The 24,119-nt window shown below is 45.3% G+C and overlaps 1 protein-coding gene across 1 annotated transcript in view; it reads right to left on the bottom strand.

Annotated features, from left to right (window-relative positions):
- The window catches only part of Nup210l (nucleoporin 210 like), a 93,192-nt gene that overhangs the window by 38,784 nt on the left and 30,289 nt on the right, over positions 1–24,119 (bottom strand). Inside the window, exons 13-20 of the mRNA XM_036191226.1 lie at positions 20,871–21,069; positions 17,030–17,175; positions 14,208–14,429; positions 11,107–11,280; positions 9,001–9,193; positions 1,284–1,372; positions 617–721; positions 52–153 (exon numbers count right to left, since the gene is read on the bottom strand). Coding sequence (XP_036047119.1) covers positions 52–153; positions 617–721; positions 1,284–1,372; positions 9,001–9,193; positions 11,107–11,280; positions 14,208–14,429; positions 17,030–17,175; positions 20,871–21,069 — 1,230 coding nt within the window. The remainder of the gene's footprint in view (positions 1–51; positions 154–616; positions 722–1,283; positions 1,373–9,000; positions 9,194–11,106; positions 11,281–14,207; positions 14,430–17,029; positions 17,176–20,870; positions 21,070–24,119) is intronic.

Raw genomic sequence — 24,119 nt, 5'->3', positions numbered from 1 at the left:
AAATAGCACTTTGACCTGAGACCTTTAAGTCTGGAGACCTCCCCAACCCACCTGGACGGAGCTTTCTGCTTCCATGTAAGTGATGGTGACCATATCTTGCTCACTGCTGTTGACTAGAAAGTAGCCAGACCCTTCCACAAGGTGAAATATTTCCTACAGAAAAATCAGACAAACAATGCTCCATTCTTTTTGGTTATAGCCTGAAGAAGATGACTTCTATCTAACAAAAGAGGAGTGTACAGACAAAAGGGTGATGCAGCTCATCCTTCATGTCGTGTGTGTGTGTGTGTGTGTGTGTGTGTGTGTGTGTGTGTGCGCGCGCGCGCGCGCGCGCGCGCGCGCATGCGCGTGTGAGTGTGTGTGTTTAAAATAATTCCTTTAGATTTATTTTATGTGCATTGGTGTGACGGTATCAGATCCCCTAGAACTGGAGTTACAGACAGTTGTGAGCCGCCATGTAGGTGCTGGGAATTGAACCTGGGTCCTCTGGACGAGCAGCCAGTGCCCTTAACCGCTGAGCCATCTCTCCAGCCCAATATGTGTGTTTTTTAACAGCAGTAAGTATCTTGCTGCCTCACCACAGGAGTCCCCTCCCTGTTTGGCCTGTGTACCTCACCTTCACGTCAGGATGGTTGTAGATGGTGGCATTATCAGGCTGTACTGTGACATCCTCTACTAGGAGCAACTCCACTACCGCAGATCTTGGCGAGTTGGAAATTTCCTAACCAGGAAGTGAGCACAGAGGACAGCAGAAACTGATCCGTGGGGAAAATTCCAGCTAATGACTTCTAAAGAGGAGCTTTAAATTTGAGTTAATTCTATTTCTTCCCCCTTTCTCCCTTTCCTTCTTCCCCTTCTTTTATTTATTTATTTATTTGTTTGTTTATTACTGTTGGTATTATTATTATTGTTTGTTGTTGTTGTTGTTTTGAGACAGAGTTTCTCTGTGTAACAGCTCCTCTGGCTGTCCTGGAACTCATGCTGTAGACCAGGCTGTCCTTGAACTCACAGAGATCCACCTGCCTCTCGAGTGCTGGGAGTCAAGGCGTGCGCCACTGCTGCCCACTCTTATTTTTATTAGTTCCTTGGGGATTTCACACAGCATATTTTGATCATATGCACCCCCCAACTCTTCCTGGCCCCTTTCCCTGCCCATCTAACTTTGTGGTCTCTCTCTCTCTCTTTTTAAACCACTGAGGTTTGGGATAGGATCTCACCGAGTAGCCCAGGCTAGGATGGCAGGCATCCTAATCTAGACTACTTCCATCGTAATTCCCACTCACCTCCGGGCTTTTCTTCCCTGAATAGCCCACGAAGTTGACCGCAATGAGCACCGTCCCCTTCATCTGATGCACTTTAAGGGTCTGATGGCCTAAAGCGGGGAAACATGGTAAGAAACAGCCTCAGCTCTGCAAAGCCGGCTCCAGAAACTCGAAGTCCGCCTCGGTGTTTTCCAAATGGTGCTTTATTGCGGAGAGAAAAGCACGGAAGGAGGAAGTACACACAAGAGAACCCTGGGTTTGCACTGACCTTGTCCTATGACTCACCTCCTATGTCCCTTATTAATGAGAAATTGGGCCAGGCAAAACCTACAGTTCTTTCTTCCTGTAATGGCCTATAATTCCAAAAATGGGCAGAAAGCAAATGCATGGGGGCATTTTTGCATATAAATTTTCAGTCTTGTATCTAAAATCTCAATGAGTCAGTCTTCGGGGCCTTTCCTCAGCTTCACTTAACTTCATATACATGACAGTCAGGCACTCCAAAAATTTAAATGGTGCATCATTATTATTTTTAATTTAAAATGTGTGTGCATGTGGTGGTGGGAACCTGTGTACTAGCTCACATGTGGGAGTCAGTTATCTCTTCCCAACACGTTGGTCTTGCAGATTGAACTCAGGTCATCATCAAGCACCTGTACCGGCGGAGCCAATTTACCTCTGTCTGCCTGTCTGTCTCTTCCTGTCTTTCATTTCTTTTTGAGACAGGGTCTCGTTGTATAACCCTGGCCGGCCTCAAACTTGCAGAGATCCAGCTGCTTCTGCTTCTTGAGGGCTGGGTTAAAGAAAGGTGCCACCCGCCCCCAGCCCTCTTTCTTTCTTTTCCTCCTTTTGAAACAAAGTCTCCATCCCTCTGGCTGGAACTGACTAGCTGTCCCAGGCCTTGGGCTGCTCCTGCCTCTGCCTGCTGTCACTGAGATTATAGGACATGCTACCACCTGAGGCTCAGAATGCTCACCTCAGACCGAGAGCAGAGAAAGACAAGGAATTCCCAGGCTCCCTGGGGACAGCATTTAGTTCAGTGGTGAGGGAAATCTGAAAGAACATGGTGTATGTATATAAAGCTAGGAGATCCTGCCATGTTTAATGACTGGAGTCACTGGGAGCCATAGGGGCAGCTCCGTGTCGGACTGCTTACTTAACATGTGAGTAACATCAGAGCTCTGGCCACAGCTCCCTTAGATTAATTTTGTGTTTCATTTCATAGATTTTGTTGTTGTTTGTAGCTGTGGGGTCGCTACACGGGTGTATGGTTCACGCAGGTCCGTGGAATGAAGACACAGAAGCATCTTAAGAATGAATCTAGCCTTTCAGGGCTGGAGAGATGGCTCAGAGGTTAAGACTGTTCTTCCAGAGGTCCTCAGTTCAATTCCCAGTACCCACATGGCAGCTCACAATTGCCTGTAACTCCAAGATCTGATACCCTTACGCAGACATACACGCAGGCACATCAATGCACATAAAATAAAAATAAATAAAAAAAAAAAGAATCTAGCCTTTCATGGCTGTAGGGTGGTCCAACCTGGAAGGACTGAAGAACTTTTCCCTTCACCTAGAGTATATTTATTTACTCTTTTTTACCGTTTAGTTTCCGTACCTTCAAAGCAACCTTAAAAGGAGCTCCCAGAGACCAAATGCCAGGTGCAGATTACTTGAATTATCAGGTACCTCAGTTTTCCGGGTTTCCTGGGAGTGATGAGCTCCTGGACGGAGGTAGAGGTGATGGACCTAGAGGGGAAGACACTGGGCCAGTTGATAAGTAACTACTGTGCTCATGGCTGACTGGGGGACATCACAAGCAGCAGCTCTTTTCTGCTGTCCTTGTCACACTGCTGTGCATTCTGCAGACCATAGGGTTGTGTTCACGCTTTCTGTTTGGGTTGGTTTTACCCATCTCTCATGTGAACATCAAACCTGGGCCAGTGCATGCGAGGCTATAGCTCTTCTATTGAGCTGCCCAGGCCCCCAAGCAAGCTCAGCCTGCTCTAGGTATCAACTGCTCATGGGCAGGGACTAGGCGGAGTCTCATTTCTCCTTCTCTGGAGTCCTGAGTTCCAGTGAATGGTTCTTCCGCTCCTGACAGTGCTCATGCTGAGACCTCAAGGCTGCTCTTCACGGCCATGTTCATCCTCTCTTTGGGGTCTCTGTGGCAAGTTGTCCCATTAATGGCCCACAGCAAGCCGAGTCTGTTGTTATTCATAGCTGTGGCATCCTTGCTCACCTTAACTCCGTTTTTGACCAGGTGACCTGCTTTAGTGATGTGACGTCGGCAAACACCATGAGAAGCTTGACAGTGTTACGGATGCAGGCTGCCTGGCCTCCGAGCCTCACCCCGCGGTTGCTCTCTCCGTCACTCTTGCCTCTGCCATGTAGACCAGGCTGGCCTCGAAATCACAGAGATCCGCCTGCCTCTGCCTCCCGAGTGGATTACAGGCGTGCGCCACCACCGCCGGGCTTTGTTTGTTGTCTTGAGACAGGGTCTCAAGCTCATCCCAAACACAAGCATCATCTTGAACTTCTCACCTTCCTGAGCGCTAATTCTTAAGTGTTTTGATTACAGGTTTGAGCCACTACATCTGGCTTTTAATCTTTTTTAAATTGGTTAGTTTAAAAAAAAATGAGACAGGGTTTCTCTGTAGCTCTGGCTGTTCTGGAACTCACTATGTAGACTAGGATGGCCTCAAACTCAGAGATCTGCCTGCCTCTGCTTCCTGAATGCTGGGATTAAAGGTATGTGTGTCACCATATCCAGCTTAAATGTTTTTTTTTCCTTACATTTATTTATTTTCTTTTTATTTTATGTGCATTGGTGTTTTGCCTGCATTTATGTCTGTGTGAGGACATTGGATCACCTGGAATTGAGTTATAGCCAGTTGTGACCTGCCATGTGGATGCTGGGAACTGAACCTGGGTCCTCTGGAAGAACAGCTAGTGCTCAGATATAAAGCAAAGAACAATCAGATTGCAACCCACAGAACCATGGAGACTATATATATAGCAGGGGAAACCCTAGGATGACTGTGGCTTATAAGAACAGCTAGTGCTCTTAATTGCCAAGCCATCTCTATGGTTTTCTATTTCTGCTCTTTTGGGGGACCTGCTACCCAGCTCCCAAACAAATTCACACACTTATTATTATTTATGAATGCCCAGCCTTAACTTGGCTTAGTTTCTAGCCAGCTGTCCTTAACTTAAACTATCCCATCTACCTTTTGCCTCTGGGCTTTTCCTGTTCTCTTACTTCTGTAAATCTTAGTCATACTCCAGCTGGGTGGCTGACCCCGGACTCCTCCTCCTTCTCTGGCTGCAGATCTTCCTTTTCCCAGATTTCTCCCTCTATATATCCTCTCTGCCTGCCAGCCCTGCCTATCCTTTCTCCTGCCTTGTTACTGGCCACTCGGTTCTTTATTAGACCATCAGGCGTTTTAGACAGGCAAAGTAACACAGCTTCACAGAGTTAAACAAATGCAACATAAACAAAAGGAATATTCCTTAAAATAATATTCTACAACACATCTCTCCTGCCCCCATTTATTTATTTATTTGTGTGTGTGTGTGTGTGTGTGTGTGTGTGTGTGTGTGTGCAGGTAAGTGATAGACCAGCCTGATTTCAACTTAAGATTAAAAGCCATCTTGTTACAAGGTCAAAATAAGTTCATTCTTGTTTTCCGTAAGACTTAAGTTTGAGCAGGTCTTGACCCATTTTCTGGAATTTGACATGTTTCACACCCTATGTCCTGACCCCCACACTGATAAGATGTTCTGCCAAGTTCCTGTGTAACTAAAACCCTTGGACCCCCACTCTCAGCCCTGCAGTTTTGATCTATAGACGCCCCACGTTCTCCGTTGTTCAAGGCTGTTTTTCCAAAGCCCGCTGTAGAGAGACAATCCTGTCTGACAGAAAATAAAGCTTGCTTAACTCAACTAAAAGAATTTGGGTGGGTTGGGGATTTAGCTCAGCGTTTGGTGGGATCTACAGTAAGAGGACAACTTTAGGGAGCTGGTTCCTTCCTTCTACCACATGGCCCCAGGGATTAACTCCTGTTGCCAGGCTTGATTGCAAGTCTCTTTCCCCACAGAGCCTTCTCACCGGCCCCTTCCTTCCTCTTTGTGGTTTGAGACATGGTCCTTACTCTGTAGCCCAGGCTGGCCTGAAACTCATGGCAATCCTCCTGCCATCGGCTCCCAAGTTATGGGATTCCAACTGTGAGTAACTATGACTGGATTTCTTTCTTTTCCTTCCCATCTGTCTTAGTTACTTTCTATCACCATGACCAAGAAAACGTATAAAAGAAAGCATTTAATCTGAGGCTCGTGGTTCTATGTTCTCCACAGTGGGGAGCATGGCTGAAGGCAGGCAGGCTTGGTGCTGAAGCAGCCCCCCCCCCCCCCCCCCCGAGAGCTTACATCTTGATCCACAAACATGAGCCAGAGAGAGCAAGCTAGGGATGGTGTGGGCTTTTAAAACCTTACGTCCTCCAGTGACACACCTCCAGCAAGGCCATGCTGCCTAATCTTTCTTAAATAGTCCACCAACTGGGCTAAATATTCAAATATATGAGCCTATGGGGTCCACACTTATTCAAACCACCACACCATCTGTGTGGCACTATTCACAGGTATATATAAACAAACATCTACTCACTCCAGATACAGACCCAATAACAGACCACAAAGTATGATACTACCAATGTCCACCTTAATTAACCGTTGAGTTTTATTACGGTTTCTTACATAAATATTGACTAGGGGTTACTTACATGAGCAGAAATAAATTGAAGACAGCTGTATCACCAAAGCCCACCCCAGCATGGGTGACAGCTCACAAAAGTTGGAAAACTGGAGTGTACTGCCCAGCCTGCAGGCGGCGGTGTCCCAGGCTGGAGAGTATCCTTTCCCAGGAGCTCAGTTGGTCTGGGCCTCTTCTAGGTAGTTTGGCTTATCTCTGCTTCTCCCAGGTTGCTTGGTCTGAGCTTCTCCCAAGCAGCTCAGCTGTCTGAAAGTCACTTTCAGCTGTCATTACTGTTTACTCTTGGGGAGAGAGAGGCCTAGTGAATCTGGTCAGTTTTAGGAACTTCCTGAAGCTGTTTGGAATTGTTTACTTTCTGTCTTAAGCATGGGTTGTTTCACCTCCCTGGAAACATTCTGTCCTGAAATTTCTCTTCCTTTTTCCATCTCCATCATCCCACTCTTCTTTTTACCTTCCTCCTTTCTTTCCTCTTTTGTTTTTTGTTATACTATGATGACCTCAAAACCAGTGGTGTCATTGAGGATGACCTCAACTTCTTTCTTTCTTTCTTTCTTTCTTTCTTTCTTTCTTTCTTTCTTTCTTTCTTTCCTTTACATAGTGTGTTTGAAGGGGTGTGGGGTGGTCATGCCATGGTGCAGGGTGGACCTCAGAGGACATTCATCCCCCCAGTGTTCAATTTCCTTTGATGACTCCCACTTCCCTGAAGGGTGGGTGCAGGCAGCTAGACGATGGCAAGAGGTGTTCACGTGAAGAGCTTGCCTTGACTGACGGCTTTGCCGACATGCTGGAAGGCCCCTCCCAGGGAAAATACTCTGGGACTGGGCTCTGGGGCTCTTTGCTGCCAGGATCCAGATTCTACCTCATATAGACTTGAAGTCCACCTGCCAATCTGGACTCTAGAAAGGCAAGCTCGTGACCTTGGAGGACCCACACTCCAGAAAGAGAGCTGTCCTTGTCAGCACCGCGGAGGGTGACACTGGAGAGTTCAGCTGCTGGAACATTCCAGCCATGAGGCCGTAACTCAGGAAGAGCTCCTCAGGGAGGCAGTGTTCTGAGCACCACAGGGGCCAGCCATCTTCACCCAAGTACTCCCCCAAATACAGCAGTACCACAGAGAAGGCGTCTTCCTGGGATCACTCACACTTCCACCCACCCAACACAGAGGCATTCTTGGGCAGGTGAACTCCTCAGGAGCTGGGGCAGCTGGCTTCTTTCCCTCTTTGCACCCAGCCTGTGGCTCTTGCTTCTCTTTCTGCGGGGTATCCTTTTGTAGGCAGGCTATCTGCAGACTCTTTAGCATCACACTAGACACCGGACATCTTACCTTTTCACCTCCCCAGGACAGCACCACACCGGGGCTGGTTAATACAGGCGAGGAACCAGTGGTTCCTTCTAGGGAAGACCTGGCAAAGGACGGCTCCACACCTGCGTCAGAGCCACTGCAGGGTATAAACAGCTGTGAAATCAGCCAGTGTCACTTGTCACCACTAGACGAACCCTCATCTTCATGTGAGCATCCTGTAGCCTCAGGATTCCCCTCACCTCGTCCTTTGCATCTTCAGTGATCTGTCTGCTGTGGTGTGTGATGCCCGAGGCTGGTAGAGCAATGTCACCATCAGCAAAGCTCAACCGAGACATCGCTCAGCTGTGGCCTCTGAAGTATTCCGAGTCTCCTTGTCTCCACATAAGTGACAGCATTGCTCCGAAAGGTGCAGACTTCACCATCACTCTCAAGTGCTAGAACCTCGGCAGCAGGAAATCTGTGAAGGCATTCAGGGGTGCAGGTGATCTGGCCAAAGTGAAGTGGGTGTGCCAAGGGCACACTGACCTGAGTGAGCCTAGTGCAATGAGGGTCTTGGAGGCCTCTAGTGTTCAGGAGATGTATGCACAGCTGCAGCCATCACAGCGATTCTGTCGAGAAAAGGGGCTATAGGTCCAGGTAACAACTCCGGAATCCTTCCATCCTTCCACCTTTCAATGGACTCTGTGTATCCAACTCAGGTCTCCAATCGCCAGTGGCAAGTGCCTTGAACTACTGAGGCATCTCACTGGCCCAGGCCATTGATCCTCCTGCCTCTACCTCCAGAGTGCTGAGGTTACAGGTGTGGGTGCTAAAGACTGGATCCAGATTACAGGAGTGGGAGCCACATGCTGTTTATACAATATTAAAGACTGGATTCAGATTACATTTCTGAGAACCACATGCTGTCTATACAGTGATTAAGATGGTATCTAGATTACAGGTGTGGGAGCCACCATGCATACAACGATAAAGACTGGATCTAGGGATTCAGAGTAAGGAAAATACTACCAAATGAGCAATATTCCCAGATATTCCCATTTTTCTTTCTCTCCCTTTCTACCAACCCCCTCTGGATTTTTCAGCACTGGGGATAGATCCCAAGGTCTCACACAAGCTGTATACATGGTCTATCACTGAACGGCACTGCCAAGACTACTTTAATTTTTTTTCTATAAAAAAGCACGCTGGGCGGTGGTGGCGCACGCCTTTAATCCCAGCACTCGGGAGGCAGAGCCAGGCGGATCTCTGTGAGTTCGAGGCCAGCCTGGGCTACCAAGTGAGTTCCTGGAAAGGCGCAAAGCTACACAGAGAAACCCTGTCTCGAAAAACCAAAAAAAAAAAAAAAAAAGAAGAAGAAGAAGAAAAAAGAAAAAAGCACAAATAGCTGGGCAGTGGTGGCGCATGCCTTTAATCCCAGCACTCAGGAGGCGGAGGCCGGGGGATCTCTTGAGTGCGAGGCCAGCATGGTCTACAGAGTGAGTTCCAGGACAGCCAGGACTACACGGAGAAACTCTATCTTGGAAAACACCAACAAAACAAAACAAAAAGCACAAATGTCAAAGATGAAAGGCACCGTGATAAAATTGAGAAGGCAACAGTTGCTCAGAAGGAAGCAATGTGAACCGTTTAGCAAGCGCCCTGTCCCATTTGCAAGCGTTTTACAGTACCGTGCAACTGAGTCTGTCCACTGCCATCGTCCTTGTCTACCATCTCCATCGGCTTAGAACTATCAAGATGGGCCAGTGTCTCATTGGAAGATTTCCACTCCAGAATTAATGAGCTAAAATTATCAAACTTCCTCCCGTGTTGATCAAATACTGCCAGTTCCAGGACCGAGTCCCTCAAGCTGGACACAGGAATCTGTCGAAAAGAAAAGGTCATAAAGGACTTTTTATAGAAATTTGGGGCCATGAGATCAGCTCAGTGGGTGAAGTCCTTTGCCATAAAACCCCGGAATCGGGTTCTATCCCTGGAGCTCACCTAAGATGGAGAGAATCAACTTCACAATGTTGTCCTCTGACTTCCACACACAAACCATGGCAAGCAAGTGCACACACACAAAACACATGAACGCATACAATTATTTAGTTTAAAAAATTCAGTAGCCTTAGGGGCGGCAAGCTATCCTTGAAGACAAGAATCAGTCTCCTCTCCTCTTTCTTCTTTGACGGTTTTTAAGCTTCACCCGGTCCAGCAGTTGTTAACATACGGTGGTGTGTGTGTTTTCTTTCTCTTCCCTTTCTTCTGCACCTTCAGGGGGTTAGGGGCAGGTATTTTGTTTGCTGCATTTTGTTTTATGAATGATGTAGCTATCATGGCACTTAACCCCACCCCAAATATTTCATTATGTATTTCCTAAGAAAGAGAACATCTGTGTAAACAAACAAAACAATAATACTATACTTTAGAAAAACTCTTTTTGTTTTATTTTTGACTATGAGTAGGTGTGTGTCCATGTGTGTATCCATGCACATGTATGCAGGTACCCACTGAGATTAGAAGGAGTCATGGGATCTTCTGGAGCTGGAGTTACAGGTGGTTATAAGGTGCCTGAAGTGGGTGTTGGGAACTGAACTCAGGTCCTCTGAAAGTGGACTCTTAGTCACTTATCCATCTTTCTAACCCCGCTGTGCTTAAGAATGTTGACATAAGTTCTGGAGAGATGGCTCAGTGAGTTTTAAAGTGCTTATGTTGTAAGCCTGAGGACCTGAGTTCAGATCTCCAGAGTCCTCATAAAGCCGGGTACAGTGTGCATCTGTAATTGTAGCACTCCTGCAGTGAGATGGGAGGTGGGGCCAGGGGACTCGTTGAAGGGAGAAGGGCAGCTAGCTTAGCATAGGCAATGCTGAAGAAGAAAAGCCCCTGCTTCAATGTGATGGACGGCAAGGGCTGACACCTGTGATGCTCTCTGACCTCCACTTGTGTGTCACAGCCCAAGCACACACACACACACACACAAAGATGAAAGAAAAAAGAATATTAACAACTAACATTAATGTAGTGTCATTAAATAGAGTCAATATCTCAGTTTCCTCCATATATTCCACCAAATATCTTTTAAAGGTTTTTTTAAATTTATTTTTTAAAAGGATTTCATCTTTATTTATGTGTATTCATGTATACCTAAGTGTGTGTGTGAGCCATGCATGTGCAGGTGCCTAAGGAGGCCAGAAGAGGGGGTGTCATCTTGACACAAACTGCTGTCATTTGGAAAGAAGGCTCTCGAATGTGAGAAAATGCTTGCACTAAAACTTACAGGATTCAGTAGCAGGGTCATCCTCAGCTGCACAGAGAGTATTAAAAAAAGAGAGATGGGTGGGGGAGCTGTGGCAGGGCACATCTGTAAATCCAGCACTTAGGAGGCTGAAATAGGAGGATTGCAAGTTCGAGGCCAGCCTGGTTCACCTAGAGAGAAACTTCACCTGTGTCACCGTGCCTGGCTTTGTTTACCACGGGTCTTCATAGTACTTTTGCAGTAGAAGTAATTTCTCTGACTTACTTATAATGCTAACAAAGGTTTTCTAAGGGAAATGTTAGTCAAACAGTTTAGACACTGTTCAGGGGTTCATTTGTCTTCAGCCGCAATTCCTGAGTAAACAGTCATGTTACTAAAGGTCCACAATTGGAACCTACTCACCTCTCAGCCATCTGAGAATGAGTAACAATTGCCACAATGCCCCTCACTTTGATAGACAGAAGCCGTAGTTCAGATCCCTTATCTCAAGAACATTTGAGACAAAAGAGCCATGTGTATTAGGACAACCTGCACTTACCAGTTGCTTGTTGTACTGTGGCAGAGGACATGGCTGGGTGCCAGCTGCTACCTTGTACACAGGTGTCACCAACATACTGGCAGGGTGGGCACAGATGAAGCGCACCTGCACTGTTTCCACAGAGGGACTAGGGTTCAGGACACCGGGGTGATTCCCAATCCGTAAAGTGAGAACCTTTAAGGAAACATCAGAGTTATTTATGTGTAGACCCTTCATGTCATTGTGCCCAACTAAATATGTCAGAATTATTCTAATTCCATTGTAGAGGAGCCCTTCTGGATATGATAATCAGACAAATCCCTTAAGGGCATGTGCCTTCCTCATTACACATTAAATAATCTAATATTTTAAAATGGTAGGAAGCAATCAAGGAAGACATCTTTGGCCTTTACACAAAAAAACATATAGAACTTATTGCATTCATCCACATACCACACACAATCATGTACACACACACACACACACACACACACACACACACACACACACACACACTGGGCTGGGGACACAGTTCAGTGATAAACGAGCATGCTTAGGCACTAAAGTCAATTCTCAGGAGTCTCAGCACACACCTGTACTCCAGCACTAGGGAGGCTGAGGCAGGAGGATCAGGAGATCAAGGTCCTTCTCAGGTACACAGCAGGGCTGGCAGATGGTTCAGTGGGTCAAGGTACTCGGAGCCAAGCCTGACAACCTGACTTTGATCCCTGGGACCCACAGAGTGGAAGGAAAAATCTGCAAATTGTTCTCTGACCTTCAGACTCACAACATGTCAGGCACATGCACACACAAACAAACAAATAGCAAGTAAATGTAATTGTTTTTAAAGTACTGAGGTCATGGTGGTACACACCTTTAATCCCAGCACTCAGGAGGCAGAGGCAGGTGGATCTCTGTGAGTTTGAGGCCAGCCTGGTCTATAAAGAGAGTTCTAAGACATCCAAGGCTATATAGAGAAACCCTGTCTAGAAAAACTAGGAAAAAAGTATTAATTTATAATATAAATTAAAATAAAGTATAAATTTATATTTTTTAAAAAGCACTGAAAACATTGTCTAAGTACTGAAAGCTCCATCCCAAGTTCTGAGCAGACCACCCACTATTCGGGACTTCTGTGTGGCTAACTACAGTAGATTTCCTTCCTTGTAGGAAGTCTGTGACTTCAGGATGTGTTGAAGAAATGAAAAGACAAGCCATTCACTCCTCTGTTCTTCAGAGCTTCTTGTTCTTTGTCTTTTTAGAAAAGATTTGTTTATTTATTTTTAAATATTTTTAATTGTGTGTGTGTGTGTGTGTGTGTGTGTGTGTGTGTGTGTGTGTATGTGTGTAGTGGGTAAAAGTGCCCACAGAGGCCATAGGTTGTAAGCCAACTGACGTGGGTGCTGGGAGCTCTCCTTAACTACTGAGACAACTTAAGACCTATGTGTGTGTGTGTGTGTGTGTGTGTGTGTGTGTGTGTGTGTGTCTGTGAGTGTAAGCCACGTGTGTGCAGGTACCCACAGAAACCAGAGGGCGATCTCTTGGAACTGCAATTCCAGGCAATTGTAAAGCACATCTACTCAGCAGCTATGGTAACTTGTGCAGGAAAAATTACAGTGTGGGGGTTGGGGATTTAGCTCAGTGGTAGAGCGCTTGCCTAGCAAGCGCAAGGCCCTGGGTTCGGTACTCAGCTCTGAAAAAAAAAAAAATTACAGTGTGGATGGGAAAGGGGACTCCCAAGGCCCCATACCTCTACAGGAGAAGCTATTGGAAGTAATGGCTACCAGGGGAAGGAGAGTTGCTCTTCTTTGGAAATGTGGCTGCTGGCAGGTTGTTCATGTCCCAGTGGATACCACACACCCATGTGAATATGGGTGCTACTAACTGGACAATACTTCACACAGAGGCCACCAGAGGGCAGGAGGCAGCTTTCTCCATCTCTCTGCTCTGTTCCTCTGAGGTAGAGTCTCCCTTTGAACCAGGAAGAGGGTGGATTGGGGTGTGTTTGTTTTTCCCAGTTAAGTCAGAAGTTGGGGTTACAGGTGTGGGCAGGACCATGGCTGGCTTCTTGCATGGGTGCTGGGATCAGAGATCTTCAGAACAGAACTTAGTAGCTAAAATATGGAAGCAACCATATGTGTTCATCATTAGATGAATGCATGAACATTCAACACACACACACACACACACACACACACACACACACACACACACACACGCAGGCACTGGGATATTATATATCTCATAACTGGAATCAGAACTCCTCATGCCTTCAGAGAAAGTGCTCTTAACCCCTGAGTTTAGTTTTCCTAGTCCCTGAAGCTTATTTTTATTTGAAAAACCTTAGCAGACATGTGAGTGAATACAAACACTTTTGCTGGTAAGGACAGAGAGCAGGACACCACACATTGCTGGGCAGAGACCTGTAGCAGTTCCTCAAAACACTGAACACAATCCTGGAGGAGTCAGTAGTCCACTTCTTGATAGTTTGGGGGGGGGGGCAAAAAGAGTCTTTTGTTTTTGTTTTTTGAAACAGGGTTTCTCTTTGTAGCCCTGGCTCAAAAAAACTAAACAAAACAAAATATACATAAGTAAGTATCCAAAAGTTAAAATTTAAAAATTGGAGATCGGGCTGGAGAGATTGCTCTGGTTAAGAACATGGCGCACATACACATGAAGGCAGATACAGGTACACATAAATAAAAATGAATCTTCTTTAAAAGTATTATACTATACTATAAGTTGCAACATCATATTCATGTCAGAAAAAGGCTGTTTAAAGCCAAGCTGTGGTGGCGCACGCCCTTAATCCCAACACTCAGGAAGCAGAGGCAGTCGGATCTCTGAGTTTGAGACCAGCCTGGTCTACAGGACAGCCAGGGCTATGCAGAGAAACCCTGTCTTGAAAAACAAACGAAGGAAGGAAGGAAGGAAGGAAGGAAGGAAGGAAGGAAGGAAGGAAGGAAGGAAGAAGGAAGGAAGGAAGAAGGAAGGAAGGAAGAAGGAAGGAAGGAAGGAAGGAAGGAAGGAAGGAAGGAGGAGGAAGGAAGGAAGGAAGGAAGGAAGGAAGGAAGGAAGGAAGGAAGGAAGGAAGGAAGGAAGAAAAAGGCTATTTTTCTTACTTGTTCCCCTAAATCCAGGCACAGGACTCGGTAGACATACTGGTTCTGTTTCCTCTTAGTCGGCAGCCGGACCTCTGTTACCCTAACGCCCTCTGGCTTCTCCACGCTCAGCTCCAAAAAAAACCGGGAAGGCTCCAAAATCCACGGATGAGGGCCCCCTTCAAACACCACTTCCTTCTCAGACTGCCATGTCACCAAGGCCACTTCTACGGGGTTCAGAGCCTGAAATAAATCCGTTCTATACAGTTAGAGAATTATTTTATTACTTATCTGTTTAGACAGAGTCAGGTTTCCCACTCTCTGGATCTTCTGATCCTATTGCCTTTACCTCCCCAATGCCTGGATTAAATATCTATCTGTTGGGTTGGGGATTTAGCTCAGTGGTAGAGCATTTGCCTAGCAAGCACAAGGCCCTGGGTTTGATCCTCAGCTCCAAAACACACACACACACACACACACACACACAAAAAAAAAAAAAAAAAAAAAAAAACCAAAACAAAAAAAACTACCTGTCTATGTCTCTGTCTGTCTGTCTACCTACCTACCTACCTATCATCTGTCTGTCTGTCTATCTATCTACCTATCTATTCCCTTCCCCCTTTCTCCTCAAAGTTCTCCTATGTTTCCTCCTTGCTCTCTTTCAAATTTATGACTCCTTTTTCTCTGATTGCTGTTACCCACACCTTTTTTCTATAATAATTTTTTGAGACAGGGTCTCCTCTTTACTGTATATTTTTTTAAATTTTATGTGTATTGGTGTTTTGCTTACATGTGTGTCTGTGTGAGGGCACAGGGTCTCCCAGAACTGGAATAACATAGCTGTGAGTTGCCATATGGGTGCTGAGAATTGAACCTGAGTTATCTGAAAGAATAGTCAATGCTCTTAACCACTGAGCCATCTCTCCAGCCCTTATAATTTTTGTTTTGAGATTATAATCATTCAGCTTTATTTTTATTGTCTATTTATTTTGAAACAAGTTCTCATTATATAGCCTAAGTTGCCCGGGAGCTTGCTCTGTAGACCTTGTTGGCCTTGAACCTTAGACCCACTTGCCTCTGTTTCCTGAGTGCTGGGATTAAATGCTTGCGCCATCATGCTTGGCTGAGATTATAATACAAGTATATCATCTTCTCCCTTCTCTCTCCTCCCCCAACTCTCTCATGTACCCTTGTTCTCTCTCAAATCCATGGCTTCTTCTTTGTTGTTGTTGTTGTGGTGTGTGTATGTGTGTGTGTAAACATATGTTCCTAAATACTTAAGTACAACCTGGTCAGTCTGTATCATGTATGTTTTCAGGGCTTATCATTTGGCATTGGATAACTGTGCTGAATCGTTTTATGTCAACCTGACATAAACTAATGCCATTTGAGAGGCAGAAACCTCAGTTAAGAAAATGAGTGGGCAGTAGTGGTGCATGCTTTAATCCCAGCATTTGGGAGGCAAAGGCAAGTGGATCTTTGTGAGTTCAAGGCCAGCCTAGTCTAAAAAGAGAGTTCTAGGGCAGCCAGAGCTGTTACACAGAGAAACACTGTCTCAAAAATAAAAATAAAAAAAATACTTGCCTAGCAAGCGCAAGGCCCTGGGTTCGATCCTTAGCTAAAAAAAATAAATAAATAAAAATTTTAAAAAAAGGAAAAAAATAAATAAATAAAAAAGGGGGAGGGGCTCCACAAGATAAGACTGTAAGGCATTTTCTTGATTAGCGATTGATGGGGGAGGCCTCAGTCCATTGTGGGTGGTGCCATCCCTAGACTGTTCCTGGGGTTTGTAAGAAAGCAGGCTGAGCAAGCTATGGGAAGCAAGCTAGTAGTAAGCATCTCCCCTTCATGGGCTCCTCATCAGCTTCTGCTTCCAGGTTCCTGCCCTGTTTGAGCTCCTGTCCTGACTTCCTTTGATGATGTGGAAGTGTAAGCCAAATCAGTCCTTCCCTCTCCAACTTGCTTTTTGGTCATGGTGTTTCATCATAGCAACAGCAACCTTGGCTAAATCAATAACCAAGTGGTGTGCTCTGCCCTGGGGAGACTGTTTCTCCGCTCTCTGCTGAGACTTGCCTGTAGTTCTCTGTGTGGGGCTGAGGCCCTGTGAGCTTTTTCCTCTCCCCCCTTAGCATATACACTGGTGCCATGCTCTTCCAGGTCTCCTTTGGGCAGTTCTAAGGTATCATGTGGTGCTGGAAACTGAACCCAGGGCCTCTGCAAGAGCAACAAGTGTTCTTACCTGCTGAACTATCTGTCTAGCCCCTCAATTTTAATTTTTGATGGAATTAAGCAAGTAGGTAGGCTATCCCTCCCTTTATTTTGAACCACTTGTTGTAATATGTAATGGACTAACCCTTATGGCCCTAAATAACGGCTGCTGTTCTGAAAATATATAAACATGTGGGGTAAATGTGGCTGATTCATCTTCTATAGGACAGGAAGTTGCTGAGAGATACCTTTCTTTAAAAGGGACTATGGTTAGCCGGGCAGTGGTGGCGCACACCTTTAATCCCAGGCAGAGCCCGGCGGATCTCTGTGAGTTCGAGGCCAGCCTGGGCTACCAAGTGAGTTCCAGGAAAGGTGCAAAGCTACACAGAGAAACCCTGTCTCAAAAAAACCAAAACAAGAAAGAAAGAAAAAAGAAAAGAAAAAGCTGTTCCTGAAAGAGTTCGTTTAGGAAGCATGGGGATAAACTCCCATGCCACTGAGGTTTGAGGAGAGCTTAGATCTAAACCAAGACAACAGTGAGTAAAGAGGTCACAAATCCTGGTCCCTGATTCTTGGTAGAGAGAATAGGTGGTGGGCAGCCAATGCTTGACCAGACCTCGCAGAGGACAGCTCACCTTTAGAGGTTCATAAGCAGCAAACGTGGCGCTGCTCCCAAGGTGCTCTTCATGTCCACTCACACTGACTGTCACCACAGTGTGGCCTGGAGATATGGCTGCTATGTGTACGCTAGAACAGTGCTCTGGTCCAGGCTTTTTAACACCTTTCAATCAAAAGACATGATTTCAAACAGGCGCGGTGACACAGGCCTATGCTCTCAGCACTTGGCAGTGACTCCAGAAGAATCCAGAGTTCAAAGCCAGCCTCAGCTACAAAGCAAGTTTAAGGCAAGCCTGGCCTATAGGAAGCTCTGTCCCAACAACAAATACCCACCTCAAAGTTTACCTTAACTCAGTAGAGTAATAAGCAGTCTGGTTTAAAGAAATTAGGATACAGAAACAGAATAATTTTAACATGTTAGAAGTATACTCTGGGGCTGGAGAAATGTCTCAGTAGTTAAGAGCACTGACTGCTCTTCCAGAGGACCCAAGTTCAATTCCCAGCACCCACATGTCTACTCACAACCACGTCTAACTCCAGCTCCAGAGGATCCCACACTGCTGGCCTCAGGCACCAGCACTTATGTATACATACCCACATGCTGACATGCACACATAACAAAAAATAGTAAAAACAGATTTGGCTGGGCATGATGGCACCTTTAATCTCATCACTTTGGAAGTTCAAGGCCAGCCTGGTCTACAAAGTGAGTTCCAGGCCAGCCAAAGGTTATATAGTAAGACCTTGTCTCAACAAAACAAAGCAAAAAATCTTAAGATACATTTATTTATGTATTTTATGTGTATGGGTGTTTTGCCTTTGGCACACCACCAGAAGAAGGCACCAGATCTCATTATAGATGGTTGTGAGCCACCATGTGGGTGCTGGGAATTGAACTCAGGACCTCTGGAAGAGCAGCCAGTGCTCTTAATCTCTGAGCCATCTCTCCAGCCCCCCATTCCTCCCCCCAAAAATCTTAAAACCATAACCTTGTCTGGTTATAGTGGCATGTGCCCGTCATCTTAGCACTTGGCTCAGGAAGATTCTCACAATTGTAGTCCAGTTGGGATACAGAGTAACACAAGACAAATCACAGTGCCTTCATATACCCACGGGGTTCCATTTTTTCTATCATGTTGATGTGTGGTTCCCTCTGTAGCTCAGCATTGGACCACTCGTCTATCCAGTACAAGGCCCTGAGTTCAATTGCCAGCTAGCCCAAAAACAAACAATAAAACCTGTCTTCTGGTGATGGACATTTATCATGCAAGATAAAGTTAGTTCTACATGCAGTGTGAACACAAGTGTGGGCAAAGGCCCAGACACCGAGGGATGTGTAATACAGAAAGAAAGACAAGGCCGGGCGGTGGTAGTGCACGCCTTTAATCCCAGCACTCAGGAGGCAGAGGCAGGCAGATCTCTGTGAGTTCAAGGCCAGCCTGGTCTACAAAGCAAGTTGCAGGACAGCCAGGACTGTTACACAGAGAAACTCTGTCTTGAAAAAAGCAAAAGCAATAAATAAATAAATAAATAAGACAATAGACCATTTAAAATACTAACAGAAAGCTAGAAACGGTCAAGAGGTACAGAAAACAGAAAGATGAGTTGTAGCTAGAGAAACAAGTGTTGTTTGTTTGGTTTGAGACAGGATCTTGCTCTGTAGCCCAGAGGCCTTGAACTACCTCCTGCTTTCTCCTCCCAGTGCCTGGACTACAGGAAGCTTTAGGGAAAGAACCACAAGCTTAGGAAACAAGACACCCAATGAAACATAAAGGAGCCATCAATGAATGGGTGATGAAGGAAAACTTGAATGCTGGTTTTGTTAGAGCCAAATGATGTCAAAGGAATGAATCCATGAAAAGCAGACTAGGTTCCCTGTGTTGGGCATGCAGACTATGGAAAAAGGATCTGGGCTCTGCTCTGTGGGCAAAGAAAAACCTCTTGAATGTTTTGGGGGGAAAGGAAGTATTAATAGACTGGATTTGAGCCAGGTGGTGGTGGCGCACACTTTTAGTCCCAGCACTTGGGAGGCGCAAGTAGGTAGATCTCGGAGTTCAAGACTAGTCTGGGGGGCTAGAGAGATGGCTCAGAGGTTAAGAGCACCGACTGCTCTTCCAAAGGTCCTGAGTTCAATTCCCAGCAACTACATGGTGGCTCACAACCATCTGTAAAGAGATCTGGCGCCCTCTTCTGTATACATAATAAATAAATAAATCTTAAAAAAAAAAAAAAAAAAAAGACTAGTCTGGTCTACAGAGTAAGTTCCAGGACAGCCAGTGCTGTTATTCAAAGAAAGCCTGTCTTGAAAAACAACAACAGCAAAATAATAATAATAATAATAATAATAATAATAATTTGGGTTTGGTGGCTTACATCTATAATTCCGCACTAGGGAGGCTGAGGCAAGAGGGTTATTATAAATTCAGGGCCAGCTGGGGCTACATAGTGTGTTCTATCCCAGTCTTGAATACAGAGTGAGACTCTGCCTCAAAAAACAAACAAGGAGGGATGGAACAATGGCTCAGTGGCTCCCCTTCCAGATTTGATTGATTGATTGATTGATTGTATATGAGTACTCTCTCTGCGTGTCTGCCGGTATGCCAGAAGAGGGTGAGCCACCATGTGGGTGCTGGGAATTGAACTTAGGACCTCTGGAGGATCAGTGCTCTTAACCACTGATCCATCTCTCCAGTCCAAAAGACATACATATATTAAAGAAAAAAATTAAAAGAAATGGAAGATGCTCCTGAGGCTGGAAATGGACTGTTCAGCCACAGGACTAGCAAGCTCAGCTTTGGGAATGGAGAGATGGCTCAGAGGATAAAGCATTTCCCTCAGAGTTCAGATCCCCCAATCCCATGGAAGGGCCAGGCAGGTGCAGTGGCCAATCCCAGCACTTGGGAAGCAAACAGGACCCCAACACAAGTGACTAGCTAGACTAGCTAGAATGGCAAACTCTGGATTCAATGAGAAACTGTGCTTTGATAAAGTGGAGTGTGGTCAAAGAAGACATCCAATATCAGCTCCAAATCTAGGCCTGCACATATATGTAGATACATGTACATCCACAAACACGTGATCATGTGTACATATAAGCACACCACACACAAAGACACAACACTTTTCCTCCACACTTTTTCTTTCTACATTCATAAAAAAGAGTAGAGGAACATGCTGTGGAATAATCCTTCTGTACACTGTGAATATATATTACTCTCACTAATAAAAAGCTGACAGACTGGTAGCCAGGCAGGAAGTTAGCCAGGCAAGCCAAACTGAGAGTGATGGGAAGGAGGGTGGAGTCAGAGGAACTGACAGCAGATGCAGAGAGAGCAAAAGGACACAATGGACATGTTGTACTGAGAAAACGTAACAAGCCATGTGGCAAAGCATAGATAAGAAATATGGGTTAATTTAAATGTAAGAGTTAAATAGTAATAAGCCTGAGCTATTGGCCAAGCATTTATAAGAATATTAAGCCTCTGTGTCAGTTACTTGGGACTGGCGGTCAGGATTGGGAAAGAAACATCTGCCTACAGGAACACCTACTTCAAGGCAGTTGACAGAATAAAGGAATTATAAAGAAATAAAGGTATTATAAAGAAGCACATGCCTTTCATGTCAGTACTCAGGAGGCTGAGACAGGAAGATTATGAGTTCAAGGCCAGCCTAGACTACATGGCAGGATCGTGTGTGTGTGTGTGTGTGTGTGTGTGTGTGTGTGTGTGTGTGTGTATGTGTGTGTGTGTGTGTGTGTGTGTGTGTGTAGAAAGGGAGGGAGTTATGAATTAAGCTGCAGTGGTGATTGGCCCCTTGGTTCAGGGGTGAAGGAGAAGAATAAAAAGCTCTTGGCCTCGCCTTCTTTAAAGAGAGTGAAGACTCCTTGCTTATCCGAGTTGAGATCCAGAGGTAGGTGAGAGCAGTCGGTGAATGCGATGGCCTCTTTGGTCTCTGTATTTACATGATACATTGCAAGAGGGACTTCAATAATCTGGCCAATTTCCACATCAGCTTGAAATGGTAACAGTTCCATTTTGTTCAGCTTCATGACATATATCTTGAGGAAAAGCAATTAACTTTTAGGAAAGTCTTAGAAGAGGTATTTAAAGACATACATAATCATGTGGTACATGCATATGCATATGTAATATATATAGACACATAGACTTTGGTGTGGTTGCATGTGCCTGATTCCAGCCCTTAGGAAGCTGAGGATAGATGATAGAGTCAAGTGCAGCCTGGGCTACATAGTGAGACCCTGTCTCAATACATAGTGAGACCCTGTCTCAACAACCGTATGAATATTCTCTCTCTATAATGTTACTTACATAGCTTACTTAATTCCCCCATTCCTTCTCTTCTTCTTTTTTTTTTTTGTTGAATCCTGTGTACACTAGGAAAACACATTACACCAAGCAAGGCTTAAAAATATATAATTACACATATTATAGATAAAAGTATGTAATTTTACATAAATTATGTGTTTATATATAATACATTTAATTTTTGAGACACAGTTTCTCTGTGTAGACCTGGCTGTCCTAGAACTCACTATGTAGACCAGGCTGGCCTTGAACTCACAAAGATCCACCTATCTCTGCCTCCCAAGTGCTGGGATTAAAGGCCTGCACCACCATGCCCAGCTTCAGTTAATATATATTTTTAATATAAAAACATACACACATGCCTCAGGGTTTCTACTGCTGTGATAAAGACCGTGACCAAAAGCAACTTGAGGAGAAAAGTCCACCATCAACATAGACGTCAGGGCAGGAACCTGGGGGCAGAGCCGACGCAGAGACCATGGAGGAGACAGCTGACTGGCTTGCTCTCCATGGCTTCTCAGCCTGCTTTCTCACAGCACCTAGGACTAACAGCACGGGTGCTGTGATCCCTAATGCTGTAACTTCAATGGCTGGGCCCTCCCACATCAATCATTAACTAAGGAAATGCCCCACTGGCTTCCACACAGACCTGTGCGGCCAGCACATTTTCTCAGTTGTTCCCTCTTCTCAAATGACTCTAGCCTGTGTCAAGCTGACAAAAAAACTAACCAGGACAACACAGAATCAGCCCTTCATACACATAGATTATGCATCCGCAGATTTAACTGATTAAAAATACTTGTGAAAAAAACACATCTGTACTGAAAATGTACACAAATGTACACTTTTTTTTTTTTTTTTGCTTTTCCAGACAGGGTTTCTCTATGTAGCTTTGGTGCCTGTCCTGGATCTTGCTCTGTTGACTAGGCTGGCCTTGAAATCACAGAGATCTGCCTGGGTCTGTCTCCTGACTGCTGGGATTAAAGGCATGCGCCACCACCGCCGGGTGACTTTTTTTCCCCACTTTGGCTTTTCGAAACAGGGTTTCTCTGTAGCTTTGGAGACTGTCCTAGACTAGCTCTGTAGACCAGGCTGGCCTCGAACTCACAGAGATCCACCTGCCTCTGCCTCCCGAGTGCTGGGATTACAGGTGTGCACCACCACCGCCCGGCTCGGTGACATTTTTATTTATTTGGTTTGAGGTAGGGTTTAAGTAGTCCAAGCTGGCCATGAATTAACTATGTGGTTGGGGATGGCTTTAATACTACAGTTCTGGGGATCACAGGAACACTGCACTCAGATGCACTTCTCCCTTGTCATTATTCCCTGAACAGTGAAGGACAGCTACACATAATGGCACTTGCCTGGGATTTCAGCACTTAAGAGGGGATATAAGAGAGCTGCCTGGGCTATAGAGTGAGGCCCTATCAGAAAAACAAAAACAAAACCCAAGAACAAAAACACAATACAGCATAACAACTCGTTGACCAGGCATTAGCGATAAGTAATCTAGACTTGACTTATGGTAAGAATCACACTCAATGTCCCTTTGCCCTCTCCGGTTCCTGTGTTTCCTAAGCACCTTGCTGTCAGAGCTAGAAACCTCCACACCACCGCTGCAGCCTTGTATCTTTTTACTTCACCTATCCAACTGATCATCAAACCTTTAGTCCTACAATTGCAGCATTTGGGCTGAGACTGGAGATTGGCCAAGAGTTTGAGGCCAGCCTGAGCTACATACTGAGTTTGAGGCAAGCCTAGGTTATCAAATAAGATCCTGTCTCAACCCATCCCTCTTCCCAAATAAGACCCTGTTGTGGAATATTACTTTAACTATGTAAAGATGTGTTGTACTTGTTTATGTGGTGGGATATTTAGCTATGTAAATATGTGCTGCATTTGTTTAATTATGACAAGATGCGTTGCTGTTTCACCTTGCCTGCCTAAGGCACCTGATTGGTCTGATAAAAGCTGAACAGCCAATAGCAAGAGAAGAGGTACAGGTGGGGCTTCTGGGCAGAGAGAGTAAGAGGAGGAATCTAGGCTGGAGAGAGACAGGGAAACAGAAGGAGAGAGGGAGACACCAGGGAGATGCAGGGGGTAGGGGGGGATGTCAGCCAGCCAGATACAAAGGAAGCAGGACATACAGAATTAAAGAAAGGCAAAAAGCCCCAAGGCAAAACGTAGATGAATAGAAACAGGTTAATTTAAGTGGTAAGAGCTACTGGGACAAGAATAAGCTAAAGGCTGAACAGTCATAATTAATAAGAAGTCTCTGTGCCAGGCATGGTGGCGCACGCCTTTAATCCCAGCACTTGGGAGGCAGAGGCAGGCGGATCTCTGTGAGTTTGAGGCCAGCCTGGTCTACAGACCAAGGTCCAGGACACCCAGAGCTACACAGAGAAACCCTGTCTCAAAAAACCTTAAAGAAAAAAAAAAGTAAGACAGGATCTCACTATGTAGTTCTGGCAAGCCTGGAATTTACTATGTCATCCAGGCTGGCCTGGAGGTCACAGAAACCCACCTATCTCTGCCTCCTCAGTACCGGAATTAAAGGCATTCACCACTATACCCAGGCAATTTGTTCATTTTTTTTCAGATCTCAGTATTATTTCAGCAATTCAGAATTGTGCTGCATAATTTTTTTTTTTTTTTTTTGAACTTGGTACAAGCTGGAGTCATCTGGAAAGGAGTGATCTCAACTGAGAAAATGCCTCCAGCAAACTGGCCTATAGGCAAGTCCATGGGGGAGGGCCTTTTCTTGAGTAAGGATTGCTGTGGA

Source organism: Onychomys torridus, chromosome 6 (genome assembly GCF_903995425.1).
Source record: "Onychomys torridus chromosome 6, mOncTor1.1, whole genome shotgun sequence".
NCBI classification, from domain to species: Eukaryota; Metazoa; Chordata; class Mammalia; order Rodentia; family Cricetidae; genus Onychomys; species Onychomys torridus.
This window is presented reverse-complemented; position numbering and strand designations above follow the sequence as displayed.